A 16,247-nucleotide genomic window follows, 5' to 3' on the forward strand; every position below is an offset into this window, starting at 1 on the left:
ACTATAAAATACACATTCTAAACTAATTAATACCATGTATTAATATCAGGCAACAAAAAAATTAAATTTTTCATCATATGATTATTTACAGAATGAAAGGTCATTTATAAAGCAAGAATATTTCTTAAAACTTTTAAGAATGATAAAATTCAAATCTAAATCAAACACACTAAAATTAATAATCATGATTATTTACAAAAAGAAGACAGCACCAGATATATATATATATTAAAAAAATTAAATTCAAACATTATAAACTGTCAAAGATGATTATTTACAAAAATAAAAAGATATTAGCACAAAAAAATATATGAAACATTTTATTTTATAACGCATTTTGCAATAACTGTTTTTTTACTTAAAATGCTGAAATATTTGGTATATTTTTTGCAATAAAACTCAAGAGTATATTTCTTAATTAACAAATATTTTGTTTAAATACAGGGTTGCCAAACGAATTTGAGAATTTTCTTCCAGACTTTATGAATTTCTTAAAGTTTTTCAAAACTACAAATATTGGGTCTATTTTTAGTATAAAATTAGCTTTAAGGTAAAAACTGTCTTAAGTAGTAAAACAGCATTGAAAAAATATTGTAAAGCTACTCTAAATGTGTTTTTAAATAAAAAAATTTAATAACAACATTAGAATAACTTCTATATGACAGATTTTTGTGGCAAATTTAAATTTCAATTCTTTACATTTAAAAATTGTTTAAATTTTCACGGTTTAGTGTTTTTTGTTTAAAATTCCAGATTTTTTTCAAATTTTCTCAAAATCCAGGTTTTTTTTTGCCTAAATTGTCAAATTCTAGGTTTTTCCAAGAAACCAGGTATTTTGGTAGCCCTGTAAATACTATTGTAATAGGATCTTAATGGTAAAAGGCTATTGTTTGTCCTAAAAAGGGATTGAAATCGAAAAGAACTATAATATCAGATTATCAACGGAGTCAATTTTTTAAAACTTATTAGTAAATATACAAACGACTAAAATTAGTAAATTTTAATTCAAAACGTAATGTAAAGTATAAATTTCAAACAATTGTTTTTGATGGTATTTAATAATTTTAACTTGCTGATTTAATTTCATTTTAATTTAAAAATACAAGCATTTTTGAAGAAAGCAAACTTATGTTTACTTTTAATAAGCAGCGCTAAATTATTTAGAGAATTTAATTAGGCACAAAACTTACAATCAAAACAATAACTTAATGTACTTGAAATTTTAGTTAGAAAATAACATATTCCAAATAATCAATTATAATTCTTTTTGTTAAAATTAAAGCTAATAAAGTCAAAAGCTTTTAGTACATAATCAACAAATAATTTATATTGTTAATTATTTTAGCAATTTGTGCTAACTAATTTTACATTTAGTCAATTTAGTTAACTTGATAAAAGTTTAGTAGAAGTGACCCGACGAAACCTTTGAAATATTTAATATTCTAAAATTAATTTTGTCTGAAACTTATAAAATACTTCAGATTAATTTTCTGACTATTCCCGAATATTCTGCAGTAACTTTCACTTGAAATAAGCATTAAATATTCGTGATCACTCAAGCATGACGATGAACTGGCACACCCTTGGCAACCGTGACGTCATCAAACCACGAAGGACGCCATGTGGTTGCTGGGTGGTTGGTTGCCAGGTGATTCGGGTTTGGGTTCTTCTTTTTCAGGTATCTGTGAAATATTAAGCTGTAGTGATGCCAAGTTGGTAAAGTAATAATAAAGCTACACCATATATAATATATAATTAACTCTGACAAATGATTGTAGCAAGTAAATGGTTTTACTTTGTATAGATTGACTTCTTATTCAGTAGTTAATTGTATTGGGTAAACTATATTTGACTTTGACATTTGAACAGGTTATATAGATATTGGAAATTTTCGAATATTTAAAAATTCTACAGAAAAAAATTTAGCACAGTTGAAGATGCAAAACTACAAAACAACATACATCTTAAATTAAAAAAAAAAAAAACATTTTAAATGTCATTTTCACAATTGCTCACAAAAAAAAAAACTCACAGTCATTGAAAAATTTTTAAAATACAAACTATTTTTTACTCAACCAAATATAGTTTTTACTGTTTCTAATTTTATTTTTAACTACATAATGAGCTTTTTAAATTTCTACTTTAATCTAGCAGTTTTTAAAACTTACTTTACTATTAAAGTAAATAAAAATTTCATAATAAACACGCTTAGATTTTTTAGAGTCTCTGCTCTGAGAAAAAAAAATGTTATACTTATATTTATTGGGCATTATATAAACTGACTTTTTTTATGTCTGAAAAATTACTTTTTATAACTACGTGTAAAGATTATGTGCTTTTTGTAAAAATAATAGAAAAATCAACTGGTTTTGATTTTTTTTAACAAACAGTTAATTTGTTATTTACAGTTATTTATGTAATATGAAAAAGCACTCTGAACTTTTTAATAGAAGAAGTAATCAAATTGTCATGAACAATATAACAGTTGTATTTAATATAACAGTTGTATTTCTGTACACTAATATAATGATCTAAATGCAAAACATACACAGGAAAAAATAAAACAAACTTTAACAGACGTTCATCGAAGTAAGTCAATAAATTTCTATTGTGTTTCATTAAAGCATTAAAACTTCACTATTTATTATATTTTGAAAGCATAAATATTCGAATAAAAAATTTAGCTTAAATCAAATACACATTTGATTTGTAAAAACTACAATGAAAGAAAAATATTCCAAATATAAAATTTTTCTCTCAAAGTTTTTGTTGACTTAGCAGTAAAAACATTAAAAATTCATTAAAACATGAAAAGTTTTACGTATATGAGTTGCATAAGTTGTAAATAAGTATGTATGTGTCTTGTTTAAATAAAATTATTACTTTCAACTGTGTTTAGTATATTTTTACGTAAAAAAAAACTTTTTAAAGTGAATTTTAAAATCTTATTCTTTATTAACGTTTAGACTGTAAATTTTTAATGTGTAATACTTAAGGTCCTTTAGTTTAAAATAATTAGTATAAAATAAAAACAGTTATTAGTTTTATTTTAGCATAAATATTTTAGGTTTGTTTCTCAATATTTATATGTTAACAAGTTTTTGATAATAATAACTAGATCACAAAAAAAACTTTTAAAAATGTACAAAGCAAAAGTTAGCAAACAAATAATAAAAGTTTAAAAGTTTTTCTTTCTATTATATATTGACTAAGGCTGAAAAAAACAAAGATCATAAGATTTTCTGAATGTATTTCAATACACCAATAAAATTTTAAGAGATAATAAAACTAGAATTCTTCATCAAACTTGAATTCCAAAGCTAATAAAAGTATTCTATTTCAAGTTCAAAACCGATTTAATAAAGTTTTCCAAATTAAAAAATCTAAGACAAATTTAAAGTTGTTGTTAAATAATTTAATATTTGAAGTTACAATTGTAAACACGTTTTTATAGTTTTTTCTTCCAATTAAGTCCAAACCAAACATTTTTTATCTATAAACTGAAGAAATATTTTTTAATAAATAAATAGTTAAATAAAAACAAATTATAAAGTGATCTTCCTTTATTGTACCTGATTATTTTGTTTTTATTTTATATCCCAGTGAACTTGTTTCACTAGGATCTTTTGTTAAAAAACACTAAAATTTATATTTAGAATAGTTGATTTTAATTGAAGTATTTAATTTTTTGATACAGCATGCTAAGTTTTTAAATGAAGTATTACTTTCGATCAATTTTACATTTTATAACATTACTGAATTAAATTTATTTAGTATATAGTCTTCTAACTTCAAAATTTACAAATTACTATAAAAAAAATTAAAACATAGTATTTTGTTTACTAGATATTATTCTTGCATTAAAAAAATATACATCGGTTTTTTTTAATTTTACCTTCAACTAGTTTTGTTAAATAGCAAAAACTAATCTGTTCTGTTTTCCATTTTAAAAAACGTTGCAAAATCTACAATCAAGAGAGTTATATACAAAAAAAATTTCAGCAACTTATTATAAAACCTGCTAAGTTATAAGGTATTTATTATTAAACTACTACGTGTTGAGGCATATAAGTTTACTGCAATTGCAGAACCATATGTATCAAAATTTTTAATAAAAATCAAATATAAAACTATACATGCTTTGAAAATAATATAAAATATACAATAGTTATACTTGATAATAATTACAATAAACTTTCAAACTTTCAACATAGGTAAATACAACAATGGTTGAAGTTACAAATGAAAACAATGAACTGATACGGTTGAATGATTATCAACAATCGCCAAGATAAATCCAACTTATCTCTGTAAGTACTTCCATATGATCTATTTACAGAAGTTTTTTAATGTTTTTTTAATGTATATTTCAAGAGAGGTGTGCAAATTAATTATTTTATTTACAACCCGGTTTCGTTGACGGAAAAATTGCGACTTTTTCAAGTAAAATAAAATAGTAAACTGCATATAACAATGTTAGTTATCTATAGTGTTATTTAAAAACTTATTTATGCGTGAAAATCTAAACAGAAACTAAAGTTTTACACATTCGAAAACTCAAGCTTGTCAGAGTATAATTAGGTAAAAAATTGCACACCTCTATTTAAATAAGCTCTTTACATTCCAGTAAATTGAGCAATTTTTTTTAAGGCAAATAACTATATAATGTTTATTTCAAAAATAAACTTCTAGATAAACTACAATTACAAACAAGTTTACAGTTGCAAAACTAGTTGAATAGATTTTTTTAATCATTTACAATTAAATATTTAGCATTGATTTACGTAATTCATAATTTTATAAAAAACTTAATTCTAGTTGATATTACTGAAAGTAAAATCAAAACTTCTTTTAAAAAATTCTGATGCTGTTTGACATTTCAAAAAGCTTTAGTAAAAATTTAAAACATTTGCATAATGATCAAGATACCAAACAAACTAATTTAAAGATAATTAAGTGAAAAGTATTTAAAATATTGCTTTGCTTGTACAGCATATGAATTTTGTAAAACTAGCTTGAATTAATTATTCATTACATCCACTTACTTAACAAAAGGTATAACATGATTTGAAACTTTTAAATTTTTATATAAACTTCCAGTAATTTTTAAACTAGTCCATTAATGCTTTATAACTTCCATGCTTTATATTCTCTGAAGACTAAAAGTAATTGAACTTAATTTAAATAGTTGAACTGAATGATTAGAATTTTAAAAAATTCAATTAAAGTTTTGAAAAACATTAAAAATTAGCTAAATTCTGTTTGTTTCCAACTAAATAATAATGTGCACCAGATGTTTTATGAATGTTTGGTGCTTTAAAACAAACGCATATATTGTCTGTAGTAGCAACTAGAAAACCAGTCAGCTGGTCTTTTTAAATGCTTAAACAATATACTTTTAAATACAATTCATTTCTATAATATCGCAAAAAATACCAATTATTAAATAAATTTATACTGCCCTAATCAAAAGCTCTATGCCCCCAGCAAATATTCCCCGTTCTCAAAAGGAATAACGATATGTAAGGTAAAAACTATTTTAGTTTGTCTCAAACTTCCGTAACACAAACGAATCATTTCTAAGTAATCATTGAAATACACTCTAACATCAGCTGTTAGACGATTGTGGCAAGTTTAGATATTAAGGGGCCAAACATACAAATGGACAAGTAACTAGGGGCGATTTTGAAAATGAGTTTGGGAGCCTCTAGTTTACATGATCTCTATACAAACGCATTTATCAAAAGTTGATACTAGATTAAATTATTTCCTTCATCAACAGGGCTTTATGGCGTCACAACGAAACTTGTTCAATTCTTCCAAATTTTCACTGCTCTTTTTAAAAATTATCTAATACTACGATTTTGAAAATAAATACTTTAAATAATTGCCCTCGCTAAAAACTTTTATGACGTCACAAACCTTTTCCTCCCTCTTCTTCCGGCTTCTCCTGCTCGAGTCCTCCTCGCTTCGTTTCCTCCTCCTCCTGTTTGATTCTTCTGAACTCCTCCCGCCGTCGGAGGAACCCCTGTTGCTACGGTGGTCCCTGTTGCTACGGGAACCCGTGTTGCTACGCACATCCCTGCTCAACTCCTTGTCCCTCGAAGATTTGTTGTTGGAACTCCTGGAAGATTTTTCAGACCTGAAAATGAACATATTCTTTAATTTTAACTATTTTTGGTAAACTGAAAATAATTAATATTAAAGAATAAATATTACAATAAATCTACTTAAAACTTATGATATCGTTTTAGTTTTTGTAAATAAAAGTTAAATAGTTTTTTTACGTCTTTTCAACTTCAACAATGTGGATAAAAATTTATTTTATTTTTTTGTTGATTAATTTGGTAAATTATAAGTGATAATTAAAATTACAAAGTTTTTATATCATCTTTAAATCTTCCTAAATATAACAAAACTAGTAAATTTAACGACTAAAAAATTTAAAAAAAGTGTTTTTTTTTTCTTGCAAACATAAGTTTTACCCTTTTGATCAAAAGTTAATTGTAAACTAAAAGTATTTTAATTTAAATTTTGTAGAGCTTTATGGTATTTAAAATTATCACGACGTTTAAAACTTTTAAATTTAAATACAAGTTTAACATTAAAGTTTACACAACTTTACCGAATTAAAACTTGAACACATAATAATGATATATAAAAAAAATGAATATTTTTACAGGTTTAAACTTTAAGCAAGCAATTTAAGTAAATATTAAATTCAACTTCAAAAAATTACAATCAAAATGTAGTATGGTGAATTTTTAGCACTGAAAAACTATATTTGATATTTAAATGTTCATCACAAAAGTACATTATTTAAAAAATAGCATAATGCCAAAATAAATACGAAAACTTTTAATTAAAAAAGGTAAAAATTCTTTTAAATAATGTAAAAGTTAAATGTACAAACGATGAATTATATCAGTTTGAAGCAACAAAAGCAAATAATTACTGTAAAACTGACAAAATACAAATAATCGGTTTTGTAAAACAAACATTTTACTAATTCCAATGCGTCAAAAACAAATGTTTAATTTGTGCTTATTTAAACTTTATCAATTATCATAAACTAATAATTATAAAACAGAACGACTACAAACTTATCAAAATGGTTCAAATAAATTACTGTTAAGTGCATAAAGTATTGTCAAAAACAAAAAAAAACTCAAGCCTTAATTAAAATGAACAATTAATATAAGTGTTCATTATTTTAACTAATATCTAAAACAAAACATTTTTATTACAAAAAAAGTAAAAAAAAAATCAAAAATAGCTTTCTTAGAAAAAAGGTTTTAAACTTAGTATTGCATATGTATGATGTAAACAATGTTTTATTACAAATCAATTATTAACAAAAGTTAAACCAAGTTTAAAATTAAAACTTATGAACCTGATTTCAAGAAACTATTTGTATCAAATTTTGGTTTTCATACTGCTAACAGTTTTAACCTTTTTTTAAATTTAATGCACTAAGTAGGATTTATCAAACCATTAAACATTTTTGATAATGACTTTCGTAAAACTAAATGACTTATAAGAGTGTTGAGAGCTTTCATTACATTAAGTCAACTATCTAACATTACAAATATATAAAAGTGAGGTTACAACTTGAACTAAGTTTAAGATAATAATAAATTGAATGTCGTTTAACTATATTTTAGAACTAAAAAGTAATTCATAAGATCTTTTTTATTCATAAACTTGTACCAAAATAATTTTGATATAACACTTTTTAGATAAAGAGTTTTGATCTGGCACAACTTAACTCTGTTTAGTTTATTTTTTCTGTCGCTTATTGAAGCTAGATTATCTTTGGTAAACAGCGGAGAAAAAATAATATCATTTCTTACTACAATGAAACTTTGATTGATTGAAACTTTATTTTGTAAGCTGTGAAAAAACTAATCAGTATTACTCATTATCCAAGTATAATGATCCCTTAATAAAATAATAGTTTAAAATGTTCATATTAGCTATTATTTCATTGCGAAATACACTTATAGTTAGATATCTTAAACTTTTTTTTTGTAAATATGTACAATAAAACTTAATGTTTCATAGCTTAATAAATTGTACAAAACAATCAAACCTCGGGTAATTTTTTTCACTGGGGTATTTGTCACTTTTCCTACTTGACTTCGCAACAGAATAATTATCACTCCTATATCCGGATGACTCTCTGACTGTGTGTCTGAACAATAAATATGAACATTTTCATGTGTATATTCAAGCATGTAACTTATAAACTAATTAGTAACTTTCATATAATATAACTAGTCTGAATTCTATTTATAAAAACAAAGCAAACCAACAACACAAAACATTTTTTTTTTGAAAAATCCTCTTTCAAAGTAGAACTAATTCCAATTAAATATTTATTAATTTCCAGATATCTAAAAAAACAAACATTTCGCTTTCGACTCGTGACGTAACAATTGATGACGGAGGTTTCGTGACGCTGTCTTTTGTGACGTCATTCTTTGTGACGTCATCTCCATCTTGAACCTGATTGGTTCCGTCAACCTCGTCGTCACGGCTCGCTAGTTTGCTGATCCTGAAATTCAAAAAGTAATTAAGATATTTATCAACAAGCAATTTTATTAAGATATTTATGTAAATGGACGTTGGGAATGTATCTATGGAAAGCAGAGCATTTCAGTTTACCAAAAAACTATTTGCTAATTCTGAGATGAATGAAAAAGTTATGTTTTTACAATAATTAATAACAGTTATGAATTAGAATTGTTAGTTTTTTGATTCTGAAATGGAAAAAAACAAGTTATGTTTACTTCACTGCATTAAAACATATTTTCTAGTTTGCTCACTTTGAAAAAATAATTGAAATATTGCGAAAATAGAAATAGTAAATAGTAAAATGAAACAGATTCCATGAAGTGCATCAGTTTATTTCTAAGAAATTCATTTGTGTTAATCAAAATTTTGTTTATTAAAACTTAAAGAAAATCTATAACACATTTACTACTTTAACCGTAAATTATCTAAAAAATATGGTGTACAAATGATAGTATATTTTCAAATTGCAGGTTTATTAATAAAGCATGGTTGAAAACAGTCCAACATTCTTTTATTTATTAGGTTGTTACAAACATTCAATTTATATTCAATCTTTACAAAATTAATTATAAAAAACAAACTTTTCTTTTATTGACGTGCTTTTTTCCCTTATAGCATTCGCACTTGTATTTTTCGCTTCCCAAAACCAATATCTATATAAAATTAAAGATTGCATTACTTATTATATTTTTGTAAAATGTTTTGTTATTATTTTAATTAATTTTTAAAAACAGTGTTTTTTGCACTAAAATCAAAAAAACAGTATTGAAAACAGGGAACATCAGTATTACATAGCATTAAGATTAATAAAAAACAAAAATGAAAAAAACTGTCTCAATCCTTGAAACAAAAAAAAGAACACACTATTTGAATAAACAAAATAAAGTATTTAACAAAAGAAAAATTTATATTTAAGTATTTTTGTTGTAAGAATTAAGATATTTTTTATCAATGGCGTTTTTAAGTATTTTTCATTACTCATACTATTACAAGCTGTCCGATTTTTCTCAAATAAGGCAGACTACTGAAATATACTGTTCATTCTGATTCTTGTTAGTAATTATTTATTTACAGGCACTAAATTCTTTAAAAAGATGTAAAGACATATTTAATTAAATCTTTCGGGTTTTGTTAGTAATAATTTACAGGCATTAGACTTTTTTTTAGTTATAAACAAACTACTCAATTAAACGTACCATATTCTGGTATGTAAACATATACAGGCATTAGAAGTCTTTATACATTTAATCCGTTATTAAAAGTTTATTTGCTTCAACAAATCTTATCAAATATACCTGATTTTTGTAAGTAAATATATACAGGCATTATAACACTTTATGTTATAAAATCCTTATGCAGTTAAATCTACCTGATTCTGGTAGGTAAATATATACAGACACAAAAACTTTTTTATGTTTTTAAACAGTTATTACTAGTTCACTTAATTAATCATACCTTAATCTAGTAAGTAAGTTTATACAGTCACTATAACACTTTACACTTTTAAACATTTATTAATAGTTTATTTATATATACCTGATTCTGGTATACTAATCTAATTAAGTATACTGTAATCTAGTAAGTAAATATATACAAGCATTAAAACACTTTATTTATTAAATACTTATTTAATCTAATATACCTTATTCTAGTAAGTAAATGTATACAGAAATAAAACCTTTTTATATTTTTAAAGGAATCGTTAATAGTTTATTTAATTTAATCTACCTGATTCTGGTAAGTAAATACATACAGACACAAAAACTTTTTATGTTTTTTAAACAGTTATCACTAGTTCACTTAATTAAATTTACCTGACTGGTAAGTGAGTTTATATGTACAGGTATTCACACATTATATATCATAAAATACTTATTCAGTTAAATATTTTGTTACCTGATTCTGGTAAGTAAACCAGCTTTAGGCTCAGGATCGACACCACCTCTGCTCATATCTCTCTTGAACCTCTTGTAAGTTTTGTATGATGATATTAGAGCTGTTAATTGCACTATAAGAACTAGTACCAGCATTATCTGTTAAAATTGTTTATTAAATATCTCTTGTAAGTTTTGTATGAACTTATAAGCGCTGTTAATTGCACTATAAGAACTAGTACCAGTATTATCTGTTAAATTGTTTATTAAATATCTCTTGTAAGTTTTGTATGAACTTATAAGCGCTGTTAATTGCACTATAAGAACTAGTACCAGTATTATCTGTTAAATTGTTTATTAAATATCTCTTGTAAGTTTTGTATGAACTTATAAGTGCTGTTAATTGCACTATTAGAACTAGTACCAGTATTATCTGTTAAATTGTTTATTAAATATCTCTTGTAAGTTTTGTATGAACTTATAAGCGCTGTTAATTGCACTATAAGAACTAGTACCAGTATTATCTGTTTATAAAATTTATAACTTGTTTCATAAGAAGCTACCAAAGCTATAGCTTTAATACTAGTACAACCATTATTTGTGGAAATATAATGTTTATTAATATTTAAATTCTTGTAAGTTTTGTATTAACACTGGAACTAATACTGTCTAAATATATTAAAAATAAACAAAAACTATTTTTATCTTGAGGCAAAACATTCAATTTATTTTACTTCACAAAAAAAGTGAAAGATTAATTGGCAAAAAAAAAGATTATTAACCAAAACAACATTAAAAATTCTAAATAATTTTTGAGATATAGCCGGTCAAAGTCGGAGGTAACAATAGGATCCTTATGGGAGGCGCAAACTAAAACGGCAAATAACTAGAAATCACTAAAAATCTATCTTCTCCTACGATTTTTGAGATAACTACCTCAAATTTTTAGGAAATGTTCCTTGGTATATTTAGAAAATTCTGTCGCAAGGAATTTTCTAAATAAATATATAGAGAAGATAGATTTTTAGTGATTTATAGTTATTTGCCGTTTTAGTTTTAGTAGTTAGTTTGCGCCTCCAATAAGGATCCTATTGTTGCCTCCGACTTTGACCGGCTATATCTCAAATTTATTTTGAATTTTTAAAATCTGTAAAAAGCATCTTGTAGCTTAGTAAAAACTATAAAAAATATGATCAAAAACCAAAAAAGCGTGTTCACCTCCCCCCCCTATGCCCTTAAAACTAGCAAATACATCATTTACAAAAACTCACAGATGCAAATATGTGATTGGCCAGGTAAGGGTTGTTCACCCCAAACATGACTTGCACCAGGGACTCGCAGAACCTCGGGTCGATCCCGCAGTTCTGGGTTATCAGTGCGGGGTTGCTGCCAAAACCCCCTCCACCAAAACCCCCTCCCAGCCCACTGATGCCCACCGCTCCAATTCCACCGAAGCCCAGCCCGTACTGGCGGACGTAGTCACCGGCTGTTTTGAGTTAAGGGATTTTTATTTAAGTAATGTACAAAAATTAATGTAATATGAAAAATGCCATCGGATTTGTTGATAAAGTCTTTTTAGTTTTAGTTTGTTTCTTTTAAATTGTAATGTGTTCTACTTAAATAGCTTTTTCGTTTTGAAATTGTTTAGGGAACCGTAAAAATTTTTAAAGTAGTAGAGTAACTGGCGGACGTAGTCACCGGCTGTTTTGTGTTAGGGGATTTTTATTTGAAAAAGGTATGATTTGAAATTTGCCCTTTTTGTTAAATTTGGATTTTGATTTTTGATAAAAACTTTTTTAGTTTTAGTTTGTTTCTTTTAAGTTGGGTTATTTTCTACTTTAATAGATTTTTGTTTTGAAAGTTTTTAGGGAATCATAAAAATTGTTAATGTAGTAGAGTATTTAAACATCTTAGTTGTTTAAAAGTTCAAACTTTTTATACGTAATTAACACAATTAATTTAAAGAAAAAACTAATATAATTTTATGCATGGTTGAAAAACCTCACTTCTATTAAGATTGTTTAAAAAATCTAAGGAATATTAATAAACATTCAATTTTTCTTATAAAGGTTCTAGATTTTATAAAATATCAAAGTTCTTTCATATTTTTACATAAAAAAAACTAAAACAATGAAAATAAAACAAACGTTTTCCAACTCCTTCAGGTGCATTGAACAGATCCCATCTCCAAACGTTAGTAAATTCAACAATTGCACCGAAAAACATGACAACAAATATTACTATGTTGAAAATTAGTTCCTGTCAAAAATTAATATATTAATATTTTACAAAACCAACTATTGCCCCAAAAAACATAACAATAAATATTACTATGTTGAATATCAGTTCCTAAAAAAAATAAATAAACTAATATTTTACAAAATTTAACTATTTCACCAAAAATCATGATAATAAAAATAAGTATATTGGTTATCAGATCCTGTTAATAATAATTATATTAATATTTCACAAAAATTCAATCATTGACTAAAAAACTAGCAACAAATATTATTATGTTCAATATCAGTTACTGTCTACAATAAATACATTAATGTTTTACCAAATTCAACTATTTCCCCAAAAAAAACAGTAAATATTATTATGTTTAATATCAGTTACTGTTTATAATAACTGTATAAACATAATACAAAATTTAACTATTGCCCCAAAAAACATGACATTGAATATTATTATATTGAATAATAGGTCCAGTTAATGATAATTTTACAAATTATTAGATATTTAATATTGTTTTACAAAATTTAACTATTGCACCGAAAAATAAGAAAAAAAATAACACTATTATGTTTAGTATCAGTTCCTGTTAATAATAAATGTAATAATATTTTTAAAGTTCAACTTTTACACCAAAAAATATGAGAATAAATATTACTATGTGGAACAGTAGTTCATGTAAAAGAAATGATATAACTGTAACCATTGTACCATTTAAAGAGATAAAGGTTGTAAAAGTTTTTGAAAAATAAAAGTTTTACCGCTTTAATAATATGCTTTAAGGTTAAAAATAAAGGGACATTAACAAAAATTTAACTACTACTACATTTGTCATTATCAGTTATAGCTTAATGCATGTTAAAAATAGGATATGCATACAACAAGTAAGCATTACAGAAGTTAAACCAACAGATATCAATAAAAAATTATATTATATTAATACTTCTGAAAATGTATCTACACATAGGTTAACCTAGTTGTTATGTTTTTTTTTAAACGGTCAAATGAAAATATTAATAGGTGTCTACTTGGTGTCTAATTTAGTAAAATCATAAAAATTTAAGTACTGCAAGTTTTTACTAAAACTAAAAACATATACAAAACAATTACAAATTGCTAAAGAGATTTATTATAATAAAATAAAACAAACAAACCTTTTTGGGCCACGCAACATGCGCCTTCTCCAGGTGAAACCCCCCAACAAAAAAGATCAGGGCAGCAATCACCACCAGCCAACACACAATGGAGCACATCATGACGATGTGGAAGGGCCACACTTGGTAGTCAAGCACAAACACAGGGTACATGTAGGGTGACGCTCCTATGATGGCAAACACAAGCATGTCAAAAAACTGTGAAGAATAATGTAATTGCGTTATTTAAAAAGTTTTTAATAATAATTTATTTTTATTGTTTTGCCCATAGATATTTTTATTTTCCCACATTTTGAATTTATGAGAAAATAAGTGCATTTTTTGGCACAGGGGTTAAATTGAAACAATTTTCATTTTTATATTAAAAAACAACCAAGCACATCATGACAGTGTAAAAGAGCCACATAAAACAACTACAAGTACATGTAGGCATGATGCTACTATTATGGCAAAAACCAATATGTCATAAAACAGTGGAAAAAATATTCATAGTTGTTTATAAATCTAGGATGCATTAGTTATTAAAAGTTAGTAAAGTTTTCTATGTTTTTTTTGCAACTTTTTAAGCCTACTACCAATAAATACATTTCTTTTCCCAGTTTTAAAACTAAGGAAAGATAAAAAATAAGTTATTTTGAACTTCTAAGAAAAAAAAAGTGTTGTAAAATGTTATAGTTTTTATTTCTGGTTTTAATTCCTTTTACCAATAGGTGCACTTGTTTACCAAGTTTTAAAAATTTGAAGAGAGAAATCCTCCAAACAAAAGATATTTTTTTTAACACAACTTGATTAAAAATTAAAAGTTTATTAAAGCGTAATTAACATAAAAATGTAGTTAAAATCAGCAAATTATAAAACTTGGAGAGAATTAATAATATAAATAGAATTAAAGAGTAACTCAAATTCAGTTAGTTTTTTTAGAAATATTAAAAAAGTTCAAAATTTTAAAAACAGTATAAATAATAACTTCAATACTAACAATTAGCAGTTTATCAAATATTACTTAGTCAGATTTCCATCAAGCTATATAAACTAAGTTATTTTTATATCAATTGATATAAGAATAACAGATTTAAAGTACATTATGCATCAACTCAATAACAATTTACAATTTTATAAACTAAACTAACAATGAAGAGTATTTTGCATATTCCTTGCACAGATTTTAAGTAAGTTGAATAAGGATTGCAACATCCTTTCATTCTCCTCTGTTCCACAGATCTATAAGGCTGATCTGTTGAAGTGAAACAAAACAATGTTTTTGAAAACAAACTTTGATTTAAACTGGCATTTATTTATAAAACTAATTTTAATTTTAAATTATTATATATAGACCATTTTTCTATCTCAAACTTGTCTCAAAAGTATAAAAACCAGGAAAAACAATTGCATCAAAGGGCAAAGAACTTTTAAACAATAAAAACTCAACTTATTTGAAAATTTAATCAAAAGTTTAAAAAATGGGTAGCATAGAGCTTTAACGAAGAGTGGGTAGCTTTTTTAGTCAGCAGTTCAGACTTACCATAAAATATTTTTTCATGCTAGAATTTTTGAAAAATGTCTTAGTAGGCTACTAAAATTTAGAAAACTGTAGTGTAAAATTTTCAATTTTTTATTTTAAAGGATAAAAGTTAAACAAATAATAATTTTATAAACACCACTTTGTAGTGATTACAAAACTAAAAGGTGTAATATATATTTATGTAATATTAATTTATTTATTTTTAATAAACTGTTTATTGTTAAATAAATTAAATTTTGAATAATAGGTAAGATATAGGTAAGATATTTTTGTTGGCAGGCCTGATCAAGTCTACAAATTGTACTTTTCCCAGCCCTATTTTACTAAGCGGTCATTATTAGGTTACAAATTTAACAATAGTAAATATTTTATTAAGATAATATAGAAAACAAAACAAAACATTACAAAATTCCTGTAGTTTTAACTACTAACAAATTATATGACTTTGATTTCCTAAACAACTACAAAAGCAAGAAAATTGTAATAAGTACTTATGTAACAACATTATTTAAGTCAATGCAATAATACAGTTCAGTTTAGTTGTAAGGCACTAAATGTTACTTAAAAACTGTTTTAATGTATTTCTTAAAACTCAATCTTAACTATTATTTTTAAACTAAAAAAATAAATACAAATATATATCAAAACAAACCTCTTGTAACTCTGTAACCAGGAACATTGTAATCATCATACCTAGTTTTTCTAGGCATTTTCAGTATTTTTAATAGGTTTTCAGGTTTTTAATAGGCTTGTTTTTAATCAAGTATATCTGTTAATTTTTTATTTTTTGTTTATAAAATAAAAACAACTTTAAACTTTTAACAGCAAACTCTTACAAAAAATATTTATTTGATATTTAAAATATGTAAATAATTTTAAAGAGTT

The 16,247-nt window shown here is 24.9% G+C and overlaps 1 protein-coding gene across 1 annotated transcript; it reads right to left on the reverse strand.

Annotated features, from left to right (window-relative positions):
* Positions 1-16,133, reverse strand: LOC145840561 (uncharacterized). Its single transcript, XM_082947861.1, has 11 exons — positions 16,015-16,133; positions 14,971-15,074; positions 13,841-14,038; positions 12,599-12,710; positions 11,723-11,937; positions 10,474-10,610; positions 9,159-9,230; positions 8,411-8,557; positions 8,093-8,194; positions 5,923-6,142; positions 1-1,682 (listed from the first exon to the last, which is right to left on the reverse strand). The coding sequence occupies exons 1-11, from the start codon at positions 16,070-16,072 to the stop codon at positions 1,602-1,604; spliced, it is 1,446 nt and encodes a 481-aa protein (XP_082803987.1). The 5' UTR covers positions 16,073-16,133; the 3' UTR covers positions 1-1,601.
* Between the last annotated feature and the right edge of the window lie 114 nt (positions 16,134-16,247).

Source organism: Thalia democratica, chromosome 7 (genome assembly GCF_965202585.1).
Source record: "Thalia democratica chromosome 7, ktThaDemo2.hap1.1, whole genome shotgun sequence".
In the NCBI taxonomy this organism is placed as follows: Eukaryota; Metazoa; Chordata; class Thaliacea; order Salpida; family Salpidae; genus Thalia; species Thalia democratica.

What these genes read in the sequence shown, in the direction of transcription:
- LOC145840561 (XM_082947861.1), bottom strand. Translation starts at nt 16,072, where the DNA reads ATGCCTAGAAAAACTAGGTATGATGATTACAATGTTCCTGGTTACAGA. An exon ending in TATGCAAAATACTCTTCATT is followed by an intron (nt 14,039 to 14,970) that starts GTTAGTTTAGTT and finishes TATTCTTCACAG; the next exon opens with TTTTTTGACATGCTTGTGTT. An exon ending in GGTTTACTTACCAGAATCAG is followed by an intron (nt 9,231 to 10,473) that starts GTAACAAAATAT and finishes AATTTTATATAG; the next exon opens with ATATTGGTTTTGGGAAGCGA.